The sequence below is a fragment of the Lotus japonicus genome, chromosome 1, assembly GCF_012489685.1.
Source record: "Lotus japonicus ecotype B-129 chromosome 1, LjGifu_v1.2".
NCBI classification, from domain to species: Eukaryota; Viridiplantae; Streptophyta; class Magnoliopsida; order Fabales; family Fabaceae; genus Lotus; species Lotus japonicus.
Window position 1 is genome coordinate 9,305,259 of NC_080041.1, and position 19,178 is coordinate 9,324,436.

Sequence of the window (19,178 nt, forward strand, 5' to 3'; positions counted from 1 at the left end):
TTGGTGGTTGAAGGTGATGGACGGTAGACATTTGGGCATTGGAGTGTATGAAGTCTCTGATTTCCGACCAATCCAGGTTGCCTAGAGTGATTGTGACGGACAGAGATCTTGCTTTATTGAGTGCTGCTTCACAAAGCCTTCCCACCACCACCCATTTACTATGCTTGTGGCACATCAACAAGTGTGTTTTGGCAAAGTGCAAAGAGTATGTTGGCACGGATGATTTTGCTCAAGAGGTTATGGACAAGTGGGCCGAATTGGTAGATGCTCCAACAGTTCCAGAATTTGAAGCTCATTGGATTGAATTGTTTAACATGTGCAAGCATAAACACAAGTTGAAATTTGCCACTTATTGTTCTACTACATGGTTGGTCCACAAGCAGAAATTTGCCAAGGCATGGACAAATCATGTGATGCATTTTGGAACAACAACATGTAACAGGTACAAAAATTATGTTATTACTTGTTATATGTATTTCATTTCATAGATTATTACAATATTAATTCTTACATGTGCGTTGTTGGTTTGCAGGGCTGAAGGTGCACATGCCAGCTTGAAGTTGATGTTGCGAAACAGTAAGGGTGACCTGGCCACATCATGGGATGCGTCGCATAGTTTGACCACCAATCGCCACACTGAGATAGTAGCATCGTTTGAGCGCAGTATGAATAAAATTGATCACCTTTTCAAGACCCCTTTCTACACAAATATTAGGGGATTTGTGTCAATCAAATGCCTGAAACTCATTGATGCTGAACTGACAAGAATGCGAGCCTGCGGCGGCAGATGCGATTGCTTATTGAGAGAGACTCATGGACTACCTTGCGGTTGTCAACTTGCAGGTTACCGGTCAACCACTCTCCTCTCAACTACTTCCAATTATTTATATTTGTGATTCAATGTAACATGTCTGTGAACTTGCAGATTATGAGAGGATTCCGTACGAGGCCATTCATCCATTCTGGAAGAGCCTAAGTTGGGAGCATGTACCTGTTGCAGATACTGGCAGCTCAGATATTTGCGGACTAAACCATGGAGAGATGCACCCAGAAGTTGAGGCACTGACACGTTATTTCCATTCTTTGGATACTGGAGGGCAGAGTATGGTAAGGAGGAAGCTTCAAGCGATATATTGTCCTGAAAGGAGTACACTATGTACTCCTGAGCTTCGGATAAAGTCCAACCGCACTCCTAGGTTGAAAGAGAGCAAACAACCCAAGGGTCGAGCAATAGGATCCTTGACTCGTGATCCTTCAGCGTTTGAACTTACAGACAAGAAGATTAAAGAGGAAAAGAAGTCTTCACAACCAGCAAAGAGGAAGAAGCGTGTGAAGAAGTCTGATACAAGCCATTTCATTTGTAACTTTCCAGCCTTTCTCCATCCATATATTGGCACAATTACAGATGTTGAGGATGATGGTAACTGTGGCTATAGATCCATTGCTGCATTAATGGGGCATTCCGCCGGTCAGGACGGTTGGCCTTGGGTTAGGGCTACATTGATACAAGAACTTGAGACCAATGTGGTAATGTATAATAGGATGTGGGGCACAGATGTTGTTTATGGCTTACATAATCGTCTCACTCTTCCTATTGGTGACCCGGCCACCCCTGACAAATGGTTTCAACTGCCAGAGATGGGATACCTTGTTGCCACAAAGTACCAATTGGTTCTCGTATCCTTATCATCTATGGGTTGTAACACATACTTTCCACTGATAGGAGCCGGCCCACGAGATGAGCATTCTGTTATAGCTATTGGACATGTGATAAATCACTGGGTACAAGTATATTTTGACCAAATACACTAATATTTTAGTTGCCTACTAGCTTGTCGATTAATTTTTGTATGTGGAAGTTATCTAATTTTATGGTTATTCTCTAAAATGCAGCTCCAATTAACTCCTGGACATCCTATGCCGACTATTGCTCCCCAGTGGGAATGGCACAGTGATCTTGCCTCCAAATACTGGCGCAACCTATATGGTCCACGTTTAGGCATGTATGATGCACAATTCCAAGCTTGGCTTGGTGCTTTTAGTGGTCATGCGGACTATGTGGACATCACCACAGATTGAATGTTCTTGTATTGTATAATATTAATTTGTAAACTCTCTGTAATTTGGTAGAATGTGGCCCTTATCACAGGTTGTTGTTAATGATGAAAATCTAGACATCATCGTAGATTGGCATGTTCATGCGTGTACTTTTGGTAATGTTAATTTGATGCACTTTTGGTAATGTTAATTTGATGCACTTTTGGTAATGTTAATTTGATGTACTCTTGTCATTTTCATTTTCATTACCCTCCACCAACAACCCTGACATTACTCTCAACCACCAGCCCCAACCACTCTTCTACCATCCACCAGTACACCTTAAATGTTTTCAGTACCACCTCATGTAACCCTCCACCGCCTCTCCCGGATATGTAGCAGGTATCCCCTGAGGGCGGAGGTGCGGCTCAAACTCAGCATAGGCAGCATCTGTGGCCTCAGCAAGGGACCCCGTCGTCTGGATCTCAGAGGGGTGTCGAGGGATTTCCTGTATGAAGCCAAACTGGCGCATAACCCGCTCTGGTAGATGTCGGCTCACAGACCGGCCGTAAGGTGTTCGGATGTAGCTGGAATAGAGGGCCCTGGGATCCCGCGGTCGAACATCTCGATGGTCCTCAAAAGGGGTCCATGTGATATCATCCACTGTAAGCTCATCGAGCATGACTCGTCTCTCATCGAGTCCGGAATGCGCGATCCGAGACGTGGACCACCGCTGCGCCCTAGGCTGGTCCTGTGTGTAGCCGGGGACCTCCGTCCTGATAATGACGCTGCTGGATATGTACTCATACGCCCATGACAGCACGAGGGAGGTGAACCCACCGATCTGCGCTGTCTTCCTGCGGGATGCACGACTCAGCTGTTCGTACAACGAAGCCAGCGCAATCGCACCCCACGCGTACTCCGACACGCGACCGAGGTCCTCAAGCATCCCGATCCAGTAGACAGTAGTGTGGTAACCACCACTCTTGCTGGCAAAGAGGGTGGCACCAAGCTGGTTCACCAGCCAGATCCTAGCAGCATCCTCATAGCGTCCCCCTACAATGAAATGAATTAAGTTAACAATTATTAATAATACTCTAAAAATAAATACAACTTAATAAAGTAATTATTAAGACATACCATCCATAGCAGACGTGTACATGGTCTTCAGAGTAATGAACCGAATGTTCTGGCCACCCGCCGCCTCAAACTCAGCCAGATAAGCAGCAACAGATCCTCCCAGGAGCTGGGCGTAGAGCGCTGCAACCTCGTCTCGCTCCCCTCTGCCCGGAGTGTAGAACCTCGACCCTGTGGGAAGATGGAGAAGAGCAGACACATCGTCCAGGGTGATAGTCATCTCCCCGAATGGCATGTGGAAGCTACTCGTCTCCTCATGTCATCTCTCAACAAGGGCCAGTACGACAGCTGGGTCTGTCTCCGGTAACCCGCACCAAGGCAGGTGATACAAACCCGTCTGCTGCAGCAGCTGTCGCACATGTGTGTGGGCCTCTGAATCGCCATCACAGGGGAGGTTCCATACCTTCCCCCCAACAGTGGCCACCCTCAATGTCCGACGGTCCACGTACCGCGGGTCTGTGCGAAGAAGTGCCTGCCACGTCCAAGGAGCCTTGTGGTCAGGATAATGCGCAAGAAGCGACAGATCCTCAGGCCCCCCGGGAAACGGTGCCACCCTCTGGATGAGGTCGTCATCCGCACCGCCCTCTGCACCGCCCTCTGGCACCACATCTGGCACAACATCAGCAGCATCAATCTCCTCCTGCAGAATAAGAGGCTCCTCCTCCTCACCACTAAGCTCAGAAGAAGAAGAAGACTCCTCGCCACTAGGCTCAGAAGAAGATGTCTCCTGACAAGGTAACTCAGCCATCGGAGACAACGGAGCAGGGTCCAGCTCAGCCGGAGCCCTAGTAGCAGACGGAGCGGGGGTAGCAGACGGAGCGGGGGTAGCTGACGGAGCCCCGACCGGAGTAGCAGATGGAGCCGGGGTAGCTAACGGAGCCTCGACCGGAGTAGCAGATGGGGATGGAGACGGAGCTGAAGCCTCTACCGCCTGAGTGGCTGCAATATGGTCGCCGCGCCTGGTAGAAGCATGCAAGCGCTCGTGTCGATCCGCTGGATCCTCACTAGTAGAAGCATGTCGTGACCTCTTCCTCCCGCCCTTCATTCTCGCTATCTGTGCAAAACAAACAAATTTAACAATACTTGTCATAATAAGTAAAGCATTTTCACATATGAGCATATCATTTGAGTCATTTTTTAACTTAATCTGGAAATTTCCAATCAATCGTTTAGCAACTAACCATAGGAAAAGGAAAATATAGAGAATTAGTTGTTAGTTTGCATGTGAATGTGATTAAATTAAATTTCTAGCTGTGTTAAGGTCAAGCAACCATCATCACAAGCAAACAAAAACAATAAACAACTTTCCTAATTACAACACATGAAGCATATGATTTGAGCGCTTAATCTTTTCCAATAAACAATAAACAACTTTCCTAATCACAACACATCAAATCTATCTTGATCTTTTCCAATTCTCAACAAATCAGCAAAGTAATCCTGGAAGCTAAATACATGCCATGGTTAAATATTGGAAATAAATTTTGGAAGTCTGCACTGTCATACTGTCATATCGGAAAATCATTTTCCATTACCATATCGGAAAATCATTTTCCATTATCATATCGGAAATTGATTTTCCGATATTACAGTAAACCCAGAAACAGACCCAAATGCACCCCACTCGTGCCCGTACTCGTTTCATGGAATTTCAGGCAACAAAACACAACAAAACCTACCTCTAATCATCAATCAACTACCCTAGTGTTCAACCATTGACCTAATTCAAACTTCAAATGTGAAAATCATTGAAATCAAAACTTACCTTTTGAATGTAATGGAATGGGTCTTTGTGGGAGCTTTGATGATGATTAGAACCGACCTTTGAGATGATTGAAGTGGTGGAACCGAGCTTTGAGAGAGGATGCGATTGAGGGAGGGAAATTTGGGTTTTGAAATAATGGGTTTCAAAACCCAAACTGTCGTGTTTATATGTTTTAAACACGATCGGTAAATGATTACCCGTTATAGAGTCGGGTAATTATTTACCGTTTTTAATCAACTGGTTTTCTGGTAATTTCGCCCCCCAAGGTGGGGCGGGGGGCCTAATGGGTGGGGTGTTAAACCCAAATCCCTGAAGTTTCGGGCCGGTCGTGTGCTGATCGGGTCGTTGTCTAGTGTTGTTCCCTTTAGGTTTTTATGTTTTCGCTTTTCAGTCGATGTTCTGTGCTGATTCACGCCCCCTCCAATAGTGACTTTAGCTCTATTTTTGTTGGGTTATGTGGCTTTTCTTTGCCACATCTCGGTCCCCGACAGATGCTCATTCTCTTTGGTCGTTTAGTGCTTGATCTGGATTTGGACCTCATCAATGTGGCTTGGGGGGTTTTCCTGCAATTTGTGCAGGGTAGGTGTTTTTAGGTGTTGAATTTCTAAAGTTATATCTTTGGACACACCAAAAGAATTTTTATGTTTCTTATTGGAGGGTATATGCACACTTTGTTAAGTTCTGTTTGTACAATCAACATTTCATCTAATCAAATTTTTACTTTTAAAAAAAAATCATAATACATGTGTAGGAAAAAAGAAGTTAATTTAGCTTCTTGATCAAATTAAAACTCCAACAAATTGTAAGTGTTTCATTGCATGTAGTGATATGTAGTTTTTTTAAACTCACTAAACTCATTCATTTCTTCATGCATTTCTCTCTTGTATCCACTTTTGTAACTCATAATCTAGATATATTATTTTAAATAATAATTTAAATGCTACTGAACCCTCTCATATTAAAAAGGATATCACATTACAAAATAATTCCAACAAAAGAAGTGCCTGTTGTTTATATGCATAGAAGAAGTGAAAAATAAGAAGTTAAAAAATAGAACAATGATAGGCTCAAGAGATCCATCAACTAAGTGGATGCCCAGTTACATCTAATTAGTTTAGAGATATTTATCTCTAAAGAATAGCTCATGTGGTAAGAGCTGAAAACAAATGGGTTGGAGAGAGAAAGATTTAGGGTTCAATCTTTAAAGAGTGTAATTTAACTTTTCAATCTAAAAAAAAGTTTAGACATATTTTATAATGTAGTCAATTTTGAATCATATCTAGTATTTTAGAATTATATATAATTTATTTGATTCTGTTATTTTATTTAGAAATCAAACAATTTCTAGTTTATTTGATTCAGTTAATTGTTATTATTTTCTTTTTAATATAAATATTTAGTTCAGATATTCAATTATTTTATTCTTAATTATATTTTATTTTCAATGAATGGGATGAGAAATTAAGCATTCCTAACAGTTTTTGTTTCTTACAATTCTCTTACTCTGACCATAATCATAATTGTACTTGTTCTTGATTTGGTAATCCTATCAAACAATGAATGAAAGAAAAGTCTTCTATCAATCAATAGTTTTGATGGACTCTGATATATATACTTTGAAAAGAAGGGTACCGCATGCGTAGGAATAAAACTACTTTGAAAAGAACTCATTTATATTGAATATCTTAATAATATATAAAACCCATCCACCAAAGTGGATCATATTATAACCTAAATACCACATGTTTTTCTTCTATTGGTTGTTACCAATGATTTTTCAAATGTTTGATTTTGATTGGCCCATATTATTGAGTAAATAAATTAGGAAATTGGATAAAAAAAATGCTAGAAATTAGGACTAAAATGATTCTAGCTTGATAATTACAAACACCTGCATTCATTGTCGTCTCTTACTTTGAATTACAAATTCAAATCTGGGTGCTTTAACCCTTTTTCTAGCAAGAGACTCATTAATCATTTTAAAAAAATATGGTGAGGGAAATCAGATCTGGCCTAAACCCCAATCGAACAGAGAGAGAGCGACGAACACGACAACGAGGTGAAAGACAACGACGAACACGACGACGAGGTGAATTTAGTTATTGGACTATGTCATCTTGATGATTTATGCACACCAAATTTTGAACAAATTAGATATTCAAAGTTCAAACGTAAAGTATGCAATCCTATAATGAAAATTTAGTTTTTATTTACTGTAGGATTCATTTATTGATTTAGTTTTCTCTTTTCTTTTATCTTTTTTTTTGGCGTGGAGGGGCATTTGTTGTATCGCAAATTGCATTTAGTTAATTTGAATGAAATGCATGACACGTTAAGCTATGTATCTTTTCTAGGGGAGATAGGCACAATGCATGTACGGAATGCTGCTATATAGCTTGTATTTCTTGTACCGTTCCGTCAATTAGCACCTAGGAGATTTCGAAGAGGAGTTTCATTTGACATAATGGTTTTGGCTCGGCTTGACGTGCAAAGCGTGTTCTTCCAATGGATTATGCTCCTTCAGGGCCTTTCTCTTCCACTCCATGATGCCGCTGTTTCACCCTTCGAGCCCCAATCCCTCGACTTCTACCCCTCCTCCTCTCCAAGACCATCCCGCGCCACTGCGTGTTCTGATCCTGCAGGTCCCTTGGCAAGAAACCTCCTGCAGGTTCGAGTGTGTAATGCTCTTGATTCCTTTAATTTGTATTTTCCATTTTAGATTACATTTTTGTTTAATATTTGCTTTCTCCTTCTCTAAGAAGGTGATTTAGGGCAGCAGACAGAGCTTCATTTTTACTGCTTTTATGTCCTTTGTTTATGTAGTTGTGTGTCACTTTTAGGCTAACCTTCTAACTGCACAAATCAAGCATTTCACTTTGGGGCTAACCTTTTAGCCACTGTTTATGCCCTTTATTAACTTGAAGTTGTAGCAGTTGCAACACTTCACTTCACCGATTACTTTCTCATGCCAATTTTTGTTAAATATCTTTACTTTTAATTATATCTCTCATTAAGTATGTCTTTTAGCCAAACCAGCATGTGAAGGTTCCTAATTGTATTTGTTCTGATTTCAAGAATAAATTGGAGCATTTTCAGTTTTTTAATAAAATAATTTGATTGGTAAATAGAGGCAAATTAAATTAGAGGTATGCATTCTCTATCATTATTAGTTTGAGACAAAAAGGAGAAACACTTTGGGAAGGTGTATACGTTGGGAATAATTTATTATCCATTTATGAGTTCAACCTTTTGTTATGTACTTGATAATTCTTTCTTAAACCTCTTTTGTCTTCATTTTCTAGGGTCCTAACTTCACTTCTAAATGAATTCTAAGAGAATGCAACTAAAAGCTAACATAATGAAACAACAAGTATATACCTTTACATGAATTTCAATTAATTAATAAGAGTGTGTTGAAGAGTGTTCAAAGGAGAGTACTGCTTGCACTTCTCTTTTAAATTTTAATAATTTTTTCTACTTTACCAGATAATTTCAGATTCAAAGTGTTCTATATAATAATATAGTTTGGTTTCATTAGTGTACAAATTAAAGAGTTAAAAACTTTCGCAAGGAGAAACATTTTTCATCAAACTATTTTCATATCAAAACTAATATAAAAATAATGTTTATATTAAGAATTTTTTCATATTTTTTTTAAAAAAATTAAGAGTTTATATAAATAATATTATGTTAAATTGAAAGTGAAAATATGTCGTACGAAGAAAAAAAACATTAATATATATTATATATTTACTTTTCTTTAGATTACAGGATAAAAACTTTCACGGAAAGAACATTTTACATAAAAACATTTAATGTAAAAACTAATAAAACTTTCAATATTATTTCCGCACTTCAAGTATATTAAGATTCTTATTCTTAAAATAAATCCACACTTTTAAAGTTATTATTTTTAATATAAAATTTTCTAAAATTTTAAATAATTTTTAATAATATATTATCATTTTTATTGATTTTTTTAATTGCGAAATACTGGAATTAATAAATATATAGTACATAAATTTGAAATTAATTAAATAATTTCATGAATAAATATACTATTATAACTAATGTAAAGTAAAAGTATGTTGTGTGCATATTAGAAAGTACTAATATATATGTAATCACCGTTATTAATTGACTACTTGACTGATAGTATTGATATGTGCATATGGTTGATTTTGTGGATACATACGTTTCTCTTTCAATTTGTTTCCTTTCAATAATTATAGAGGATATGACTTGGTGGTCACCTCCTATTCTTACGTTTCTCATTCACTTTCCTTCCTTATTGTCTGTTGAATTTTTTTTTTTTGAAAGACCACTCTGTTGAATTTCAAACCTAATCAAAATGAAAGAGGTCATTTGAAATTGAAATTAAAGAAACCTAATGGACTGATGCAAGAGGACATTCAAAAGCATGCCACAGTTTCAAAAACTAGAATCTTTTCTTACCTAGGATGTAGCTTTACAGTGAGAATTTCTTTCCTATCTACACTAATACTTTTCTTATTATTTAGTTTTCATCATCTTTCTTGCAGGAAACTTATACTTGAAGATATATATTAATGTTGTTTATGACACTTTGCTATTAAGAGCTAATTTAAATTTATGGTTATTGGTCCTATAATAATGCAATATTTTTATATTTTTCCTCTGGTCGGATAGCAGTGGTTTCCTTGAGTGTAACTTTTAGATGTTTGTTTTGAAGTTTTGTTATTTTATAGATGATGGAGATGTCAAAATATGATTACCATAGTTTTGTTCCCTTATGTGACTATTCCTTTTGTTTTTCTTTCAAATTCCATTTGAGAACCATGTTTCCAACCTTTGAAACTGGTATTTGGTAAATTAATAGTTTCACTTAAAATTTTTTGCAAACTATTATGACTAGAGGGAATTCTATGATTTTGGGTTGAGAGTTTATTAATGAACATTGGTACATAATTGATCCTTTTGGTGACACTATTCATGTACGAATTATAATTGTGCTTTAACCCATTAAACATCTACTGAAAAATGTACCCTAAGGGCCCTCCAATTTTGAAATTGTTATAACACTCATTCTGATATGCACCCACACTAGCAATGCATTTGAAGGAAATCTTCAACTTGTCTTTAGTCAAGGCGTCATTGAGCATGATAGACAAGATGAAGTTAAATCATTAATATTCATGCACTTTTCTTTATTAAAGCCCTTTTTCTCTTATTTGTATAATTATCCAAGTTTTTTGATGTGTACTTGTTTCTGATGGTTTCCTTGCTAGATTTATTCCAAGCTTGCTCCGGATTGAGGATTCAATTTCATAATATACTTTAGTGAAACATATAGCTAACTTCATTGACTATTCAACAATGAAGTTAGTCATGAGAATGATGGTGTTGACAAAAGAAACCCTATTTGATCTAAATATCCAGATGCAAAGAAGTTGCAAGTGTCGGTGGGCACCAAGAAGAAGAATTTGAAGTTAGACCAGAGTACATAGAAAAGGAATCAAGACCATTTTTATCTTATGTATCTGTCATGTTTTTTTTGCTACCTATTGGTTTAATACACCACATTTATGAATTAAAAATATTGTGTATTAGATTGAGGTTTATTTATATTTTTGAACTGTCTGTGTTTTAAACATTGGCTATGATTAATTTTGAAGGACTCTCAATTGAGGATTTGAGGCTATAATCTAGGGTGCCGGTGGAAGATCTATCGTCAATCATCATTACACAATTCATTGGGGATATGTCAGCTCTCAAGGACAAGGGGCTTGATACTAGCACACCCATGTTCTAGAAGGAGTTTTTGGTTTGCAGTCGTCGAATGTTAGACATCACTGATGTTGTTGATGGTAGCATGAGACTGAATTCTTTAGATTGACGGACGTAGATAATATCAATGAGTTTGACTCCAAAATTCTTGCATCCCATCGTGCTTATCCTTTTAACTTTATGCATGAATTTCAAAGGGAGAAATGAGACGATGTAAAGGCTTGGACAGATTTGATGAGCCTTTTGAACCCAGAGCCTTTTGAGTCTATGAGCCTTATACAAGTCGAGAGAATGATTGTCTTGCCAAAGCAAAAAAATTACACCTATGAATCTGATGTAAGAAGCAACAATGATAATGAATATGATGAGCGCACTATTGAAGTGTTTTTAAGTTCGAATTTAAGTATGTCATGCCAAATTGATGGATTTTAGTTGGATCGCATGACATTACCTTTTTTCATTGTTGGTTGCAGTAGTTAAACAAATTTATAGTAAGTTATTTTAAAATAAATTCATTAGCAAAGTAATTTAGAAGTTGTATGTACCACTTTGATGTCCTATTCTTCACGATCATTTGTACGTAGCACTCTATAGAGTACGATCAAAGAGGGGTCTTAAAATTTGTATACTCTCCTCTTTCTCTTCTTCACGGTTAGTTGTACGTAGAACTCTCTAGAGTACGATCAAAGAGGGGGACTTAAAATTTGTATATTGTATGATGCAAGAAACATACTTACTTTCTACCTTGCATGTAGTGTATAAGGAAGTTTTTGATAATGTTTGTCGTATTTGTTTTTTGTGCATAGGAAAATTAACGTTTGTTGTATTGAACGAACATGTATTTACTTATTTTTACTAAGAAAATTATCCAGTTCAGGGCGTTGGGTTTTTGGGTTGTTTGCTCTGTCCTGTTTACTTTCCGGCCTTTTCTAGCTTTTCCTATCTTTCTGTCTTGGGGTTTCTTCTGATTGGTTTTCGTCTGGCTCGGTCTTTGGGTGTGTTTTTAGGTTTTTGCCGCCGGTGTTGGTTGGTTTGTATTGCATGCTTAAGAGTTTGCTCTCAAGCCTTTTGATATTATTATTATTATTATTATTATTATTATTATTATTATATATATATATATTTAACTTTCTAAAAAAAGGTAAATCATCCAGTTTACATATTAGAAATTTTTACTATTAAACAACACAAGTAACATGTAAGATACATACTATGACGTTTTCTTCAACAACAAAAAAATATATATATTATCACAATTTAAATGAATTTAAGTTTATTCATTCATATAAAAAAAATAAACAACCTAAAATTTCCGTGCAACGCACGGGTCATCACACTAGTGATTTACTAAAACACATTTGGTAGATAATTTGATTCTTTAAACATTTGGTCTATAGTTCGATTTTTAAACATTTCGCATCAAAAAAACATTTGTTGGAAGATATATACTCACTTAATTTGATCTTTGAACTTTGAGGATTTGTCTTATAGCTGTCGACTGTGGAATACTTGCAAAACAAAAAAAATCCAAGAGATTTATCGTTTACATTATTTCAACAAATTTCTATTCATCCTTTTATCAAATATTTTTACATTAATTATTTACTCACTTATTTTAAATTCTATTAATTCATCTAGACAATAACAAAAAAATAGCTTGGTACATAACACTTTGATAGAATGTGATAAATTTTATTTGGCATTGTTTCGACAACCATTAAAAATAAGAGGGTTTTATTTATAACTCTTCAGTCCATTATTTAGTAGACGGGTTTTGTGTTTACCGCCTTCCGCTGTCATTGAGGCCCTCTACAAGAATGCTATAACTTAGTTTCTTCTTTTTGTAGCTTTCATCTTGTAACAAAAAAAAAGGTAAAATGCATGAAACCCTCTACTTTTAGATGAAGTACTACTAGAGAAAAATTTCCATTTTCTTTAGTCCTTAGAAAAGTTACCAATTTTATTTCTATGTAGGCTTTGCATTAAAATGAAGTTTGATAGGCCCAGAGTGCAAGGCCCAGGTCTTTAGAGCCCATTCATTTTTTGGACAAAATCCCATTTTTGTTTTCAACCAAATATAAAAATACCCTAAAATCCATCCTAATTGCAGTGACGTGCGACAGAAGCATTTCACGCTGCCGTCTCCGCCGCATTCCGCCTTCTTAGAGCCTCCAGCCACCGTGCAACCACATCGGAATCAGGTTAGCACTGCATTTTTCTGCCTCGTGATCCTTGTTAACTGTTGCACTCCGTTATTTTTCTTTCCATCTTTTGTTTTTGCTTGTTAGTGCTTCGTTTGGTTTCTTCTAAAAAACGATATAATCGGTTATTTTGGTAGTGCTGCTGATGATCACTGATAATAGGACTCATTATGATTTTCTTTTCAGGAATATTTGCTTAGGATGGAAGAGGCTAAGAAGTATGATCATAGGGTTTTGGGTGTGAAGCAAGAGCTTATTCTTCATCATAAATGGAGGTATTGTTGTTTCATTCTTGTTTGAAAGTAGTTTTATTTAGTAACATTCTCTGACTGATATGGCTTGGTTTGTATTTTATATCAGCCCGGGAAGCTGGTTTTTCCTTCCGCATGGTGCGCGAATCTACAACAAACTCATGGATTTCATTCGGAATCAGTACAGAGATAGGGGCTATCAAGAGGTTAGGTTTTAGCTTAAATTATTTTTTGATATATATGACAAAATGTGCAATCTTTTACCCGGTACTTAGTACTACTACCTATACTTTGAATCATCAGGTCATATCGCCAAATGTATTTAACACGGATTTGTGGGTGAAACCTGGGCTTCCTGCAAACTACAGAGAGGATATGTTTGTCTTAGAGGTGTGTTTTGTTTTTCCATATTTATTGTTTATATGCATGTTTTGGAAGAGTCGGTTGGATGTCATGTCATTTTACCTTCGAAACGGGCAATTCTTATCTAACCAAAGTGTATTGTTTTTATGTGTTCTAGATTGACAAACAAGAGTTTGGTCTAAAACCAATGAATTGCCCAGGGCACTGCTTGATGTTTAAGCACAGGGTTAGATCATATAGAGGTAATTTTCATTTACATTGTCAAATGCCTTCCTATAGTACCTTTTTATGTTCCTCAATCCTCCTTGGGGTGGCTCTGCTAGCTTAGATTTTAGTGTTGAGTTGGGAATATGCACCCATCTTAGCTGCTAGATTAATCGATTGACAGTTGAGTTTGCCTGTACAGAGAAATACTTGCTACTCATTTTGTGAGGCTTCATCTTTCCTCTTCCTATTTTAAGGATATAATGTTTTCCCAGGAGGAAGAAAATGGGGGAGGGGTGGTATAATATAGCCCATTTCTTATGTTGTACTCTTCCGTATAATATAATATTGGCATATAGAGCAAGATTTTTTCAGTCAGCTATGTGTTCCAAAATTGATCTGGACTGCAAAATATACCTTTCGGTAGGTGAGAGCTGGTCTTGACTTGTTTTATGTGAACTAAATCTATAATTTGTTTTTTTGATGCTAATGCTCTATGAGTTTGAGTGTAAGTTTGAAGAAGTGAATTTGGTTTAGCTCGTCTTTTTGTATATGAAATATCATGTCACAACTATTTACTGGTTCTGCAGAACTTCCACTCCGCTTTGCTGATTTTGGGGTTTTGCATCGGAATGAGGCTAGTGGTGCCTTAAGTGGATTAACGAGTGTTAGGAGATGTCAACAGGTAAACTTTTCATGTTTAGTACCAAATAAAGTTAATTTATTGTTTTTGTTACTAGGGATCACATTCATATATGTGAAGGTACACGTTGAATTCATTTGATTTTGTCGGCAGATACACAATTTACAAAAAACTCCTAGAAGAGCATATATTGAAACAGATTTGGTATCCAAGCTATTTGGGTAGTTAGAAATTTGTTACATGAGGCTAACGGCCATGTAATGACAGGAGTGAGAACTGAGAAAGGTATTGACAAGTTGTCAAGTTGTAAGGGAGAAGACTAGACTCTTGAACATCCAGGGATTATCAGTTTATTCTTTCTTCTTCAGGTTTCAGCCATAGCCACACAGGTTGATAGCTGATAGTTGTCAGCTACTTTCTAATAAAATTCTACCCTTTTCTATTTTTCTAGTATCGGTCTTCAACAGGTTTTAACTACATCTTGGAGTCTCACTAATCTTCTGCTGCAATTTGGTTTATAAAATGCTAGTGAGCCATGGATTTGGAAATATTAGTTCTTTTATAACAAATGGGGTTACGGATTGCGGTATCGAAAATTCCATTGTCACCGACAGGACATTTGCCTGCTCATCTAAAAGTGAAACACCTGGTGTTGTACTGATATATGCTAATACGAGCTATAAAGTGTACCTAAGTCTTTTTTTCTCATGTTTTATCTCCCTTCATTTCTCTAAAATATGATACAATATTACAATTACAACAGAAGGAACATTGCATGCCAGTGATCTTGATCCTTCGCCTGGTCTTTAATTTCTATATTTATACTATTAGAGGTGTCGTATTACTAAGGGCATTTGCTTTACATGTTGCACAGGATGATGCACATATTTTCTGCAGGGAGTCCCAGGTTAGTTGAGCTTAAATTCATACAACATAAATCTTTTTAGTCTCTTTAGAGCTGAAGTTGAAATTATTGATTTGATTTGTTTTACAGATAAAGGAAGAAGTCGCAAAAGCCTTGAATTTCATCAATTATGTTTATGAAGTTTTTGGTTTCACATATGAGCTGAAACTTTCAACGGTATGTTTTTGCTCTTTATTATTCTAAATGCCCATGTGTCGCTCTTTATTATCTAAATGCCTATGTATCTTTTTAAATGCTTTCATGGTTTCATAAACCCTAGTTTCAAATCTGATTCTTCAAATGAAGGCTCCTTCAATAACATCTTAATTTGTTTGTCTATGAACTATTTGGATTTGATAATGAAATCTCATCTTCTCTGATGATTGATGCACTGGTAATCTTATAGAGTTCTCATTGCTCTCTCTCTCATTGGTGTTAACTTTCCTATGAAAGCTAGGCAAAAAAAAACCTGGAGATCGTGTAATAAGATTCAAGACAAAATGAGTGACATTTAACTTCAGTAAAATACCTCCATATGTAGACAGCTCTGAATCTTTCAAATCCATCAGGTTATAACTGCACCCACCCTAAATTTGATTACATGGTTTCTGACTAGCATAGATGTCATACTTTATCAACTTCAGCCATTTTCCTTGGATAGTTGAATTACTAGGAGTGAACTGAATAAAATATATAATGGGATTTGTAAAAGTTATTTTATCCTTTCCCATATTTTGCTGAATGATTTCTTTACTGCACGGGATCAAATTCTGCAAAACCCTTGTTAGAAGTATAATGTAAAACCATTCACGTGTCTTCACCTAACTGTTTAAGCTTTTGGGACAGTTAGTTCATGACATGGTATCAGATCAGAATCTCTATGACCAAGTGGTCTACCGTTTGATCCTTATTGCCCCCAATTATTCTAATGAAAAGTTGAATTTAAGCACAAGGTAGGTGGTCATGAGCATTGTCCACGCTTTGGACTCTTGTGTGAGGGGGCGTGTTAGAAGTATAATATAAAACATTCATGTGTCCTCACCTAACAACTTAAGCTTTTGAGATAGTTGGTTTATGACACCATTCAATTCATTATTGCCTACAGTATTAGTTTTTTGGTTCTGTAATTGTATGCGGGGACTTCCTTTCTAGTCTTATGTAGAAGTTATGCTCACATAACCTCCTTTGCATATTTCTTTTTCCTTTTTTTATCCTGGCTTCCAGCTAGAGAAAGAAAAGAGAAAGTTTTGATCAACCTACTTGAGAGGACTAACCTTCTTTACATATGCTCACCCTTTTTGCTCTGTCTTCTTGAGAGGACTTCTATTTTATGGTTTACTTATTATTTTCCTTTGCATGTGTTGAATACTTTGACTAGAGGCCAGAAAATTACCTAGGAGAGTTGGAGACATGGGAGAAGGCTGAAAATGCTCTTAAAGAAGCTTTGGATGACTTTGGCAAGCCTTGGCAGGTATTCTATAAGTCTTTCACACTAGCATATAGTTGAAGATATTGCTTCAAACATAGGTTTATAATTCTGATTCGAACAATTCAAATTGGGAAACTAGAAGCGGAGTGTATCTATCATGTTAAATTTAATTATACGTTTACTAGATACCACCACTACTTTCTCTCGCAATATTTAAAATTTTCAAACTCTTGTATTATTTTTTGTGGATTGTGACTTTTGTTAGGTATAGAATACATTTTGCTTATATTCTGAGTAAAACTTTGCAGTTGAATGAAGGAGATGGTGCATTTTGTGGACCAAAGATAGACATCAGCGTATCTGATGCATTGAGTAGGAATTTCCAGTGTGCAACTTTGCAGGTTTACACAGTTCAGCTTGATTTGAATTCACATAATTCAGTTTTGGATAACTTCTCAATTGATAGTTTGATGAATGTTGTTGCTTTCAGCTTGACTTCCAGCTTCCTGATTGTTTTAAATTGGAATACTCAGCTGAGGATGAAGCCAAAATTGAGAGACCTGTTATGATTCACAGAGCCATTCTAGGATCTGTCGAGCACATGTTTGCCATTCTTTTAGAGCACTACAAGGGTAAATGGCCCTTCTGGCTCAGTCCTCGTCAAGCAATTGTATGCCCTGCGTCAGAGAAATCGCAAGCTTATGCACTGCAGGTTCATAGCTCTAACTTTTGACTTAATTTTGTTGAATGGCTTGACTTTTCAGTGTTCTGTTTGAAACTTTTGTTGGGATACTTGTATTATTACAAGATGTGAAAAGCAAGGCGCTTAATCATTGTATAACATATATTTGTTCTGCAATTTTCTAGGTGCGAGATCAGATCCACCAAGCAGGATATCACGTTGATGCTGATACAACTGATAGGAAGATTCAGGAGAAGGTAACATATGTAACAATTGCATATATAACATAAGACTTGAATATTTAAAATGTTACTATTCTGCAATTTTTGGTCATATAGTTGCATCTCTATCCTGCATTCATAAAAGGACATTTAAATGCCAATTGAAAACTTCTTTTATTTACTTTTGTATATAATAACTAGTTTAATGTCTTTATAAAATAGTTGTATTAACTAGTGGTGATGTCATTTTACAGGTACAGGAAGCTCAATTAGCTGAGTACAACTACATCTTGGTTGTTGGAGAGGAGGAAGCTAATGCAGGACAGGTTTTTTTCTATTTTCACTTTCTGATAGATATATTGGTTGTTCAATTCAATTGTACTTCTAATCTGTAGTTATGTTCTGAAACACCCCCTTCCAACAAAATATATATGTCTCTTCCTTTTCTTGCTATAACATGTCATCATATACTAGAGTTAGGAATAGGAAGCTAAGAGTTTATTCATTGTTCCAGGTGAGTGTACATGTTAGAGATAAAGCAGAGCATAGAGTAATGAGTATTGAGAATCTACTCAAACACTTCAGCGAGGAGATTGCTGCTTTTCATTGAATTTTTGTATTCCCACTCACCTTCTAGTTTATTAACATTTGTGGGCATCATTTAGATTTTCAACCTGACAATTCTACATTTTAGATGATTTCGGTGATGGCTTATTTTCATACTGCAACGACTAGTTCAATGTGAATTTTGATTATGGTTTGAGCGCACTGATGTTAGATCCATTTACTGTCTGTTGTAGACTCTCAAATATTAGGGTTGAATGATTTTTTATTTCTTAGAAATTAGAATTATGTTACAATACATCAGCCATATATACAAAGCTGAAATACTAATTTAGGAAATATAATAACAGCACCTATACAATTAAATCCCTATGATTCAGGGATATTCCCCTCCTACATTATAAATGTGATTTGCTAAATAAGGAAATAATATAACTAACAATAAAACATATTCTGACACTCCCCCTCAAGCTGGTGAATAGGTATTTTCCATTCCCAGCTTGGAAACAATCCTCTCCAAGTTGTTGCTATTCAGCCCCTTTGTTAGAAGATCTGCAAGGTTGTTTTGTGAGGAGACATATGGAGTGCAGATTAGGCCACTGTCTAATTTTTCTTTGATAAAATGCCTGTCAACCTCAATATGTTTGGTTCTATCATGTTGCACTAGGTTATGAGCTATGCTAATAGTGGATTTGTTATCACAGTAAAGTCTTATTGGTTCATCCGACTTTATTCTCAAGTCTTCCAAGATGATCTTTAGCCACAATAGTTCACATATCCCTTGTGCCATTGCCCTGAACTCTGCTTCGGCACTGGATCTAGCTACCACACTTTGTTTTTTACTCTTCCAAGTCACAAGATTCCCTCCAAGGAAAGTGCAATATCCTGTAGTTGACCTCTTATCCACAATTGACCCTGAATAGTCAGCATCTGTATATGCTTCAAGACTTACATTCCCATTCCGTTTGAACAAAATTCCCCTGCCTGGGGTCCCTTTCAAATATTGCACAA

The 19,178-nt window shown here is 36.6% G+C and overlaps 3 protein-coding genes across 3 annotated transcripts; 2 read left to right on the forward strand and 1 right to left on the reverse strand.

Moving 5' to 3' along the window:
* The first annotated feature begins 571 nt into the window (after positions 1-571).
* On the forward strand, positions 572-2,132 carry LOC130731577 (uncharacterized). The gene is made up of 2 exons (XM_057583858.1): positions 572-843; positions 926-2,132. The coding sequence occupies exons 1-2, from the start codon at positions 666-668 to the stop codon at positions 1,810-1,812; spliced, it is 1,065 nt and encodes a 354-aa protein (XP_057439841.1). The 5' UTR covers positions 572-665; the 3' UTR covers positions 1,813-2,132.
* On the reverse strand, positions 1,900-3,900 carry LOC130718270 (protein MAINTENANCE OF MERISTEMS-like). The gene is made up of 3 exons (XM_057568842.1): positions 3,178-3,900; positions 2,573-3,093; positions 1,900-1,980 (listed from the first exon to the last, which is right to left on the reverse strand). The coding sequence occupies exons 1-3, from the start codon at positions 3,407-3,409 to the stop codon at positions 1,900-1,902; spliced, it is 834 nt and encodes a 277-aa protein (XP_057424825.1). The 5' UTR covers positions 3,410-3,900.
* An 8,898-nt stretch (positions 3,901-12,798) lies between these two features.
* Positions 12,799-18,386, forward strand: LOC130718340 (threonine--tRNA ligase, mitochondrial 1-like; the record flags this gene model as incomplete). The annotated part of the gene is made up of 14 exons (XM_057568948.1): positions 12,799-12,906; positions 13,093-13,181; positions 13,267-13,363; positions 13,461-13,547; positions 13,678-13,762; positions 14,315-14,409; positions 15,242-15,274; positions 15,362-15,448; positions 16,650-16,742; positions 17,009-17,101; positions 17,191-17,412; positions 17,568-17,639; positions 17,858-17,929; positions 18,118-18,386. Coding segments are annotated over 14 exons (1,329 nt in total), but the record flags the coding sequence as incomplete, so codon positions are not given.
* Positions 18,387-19,178: the final 792 nt, after the last annotated feature.

What these genes read in the sequence shown, in the direction of transcription:
- LOC130731577 (XM_057583858.1), top strand. Translation starts at nt 666, where the DNA reads ATGAATAAAATTGATCACCTTTTCAAGACCCCTTTCTACACAAATATT. An exon ending in TTGCGGTTGTCAACTTGCAG is followed by an intron (nt 844 to 925) that starts GTTACCGGTCAA and finishes GTGAACTTGCAG; the next exon opens with ATTATGAGAGGATTCCGTAC.
- LOC130718270 (XM_057568842.1), bottom strand. Translation starts at nt 3,409, where the DNA reads ATGCCATTCGGGGAGATGACTATCACCCTGGACGATGTGTCTGCTCTT. An exon ending in GTACACGTCTGCTATGGATG is followed by an intron (nt 3,094 to 3,177) that starts GTATGTCTTAAT and finishes ATTTCATTGTAG; the next exon opens with GGGGACGCTATGAGGATGCT. An exon ending in GCCGACATCTACCAGAGCGG is followed by an intron (nt 1,981 to 2,572) that starts GTTATGCGCCAG and finishes TGGACCATATAG; the next exon opens with GTTGCGCCAGTATTTGGAGG.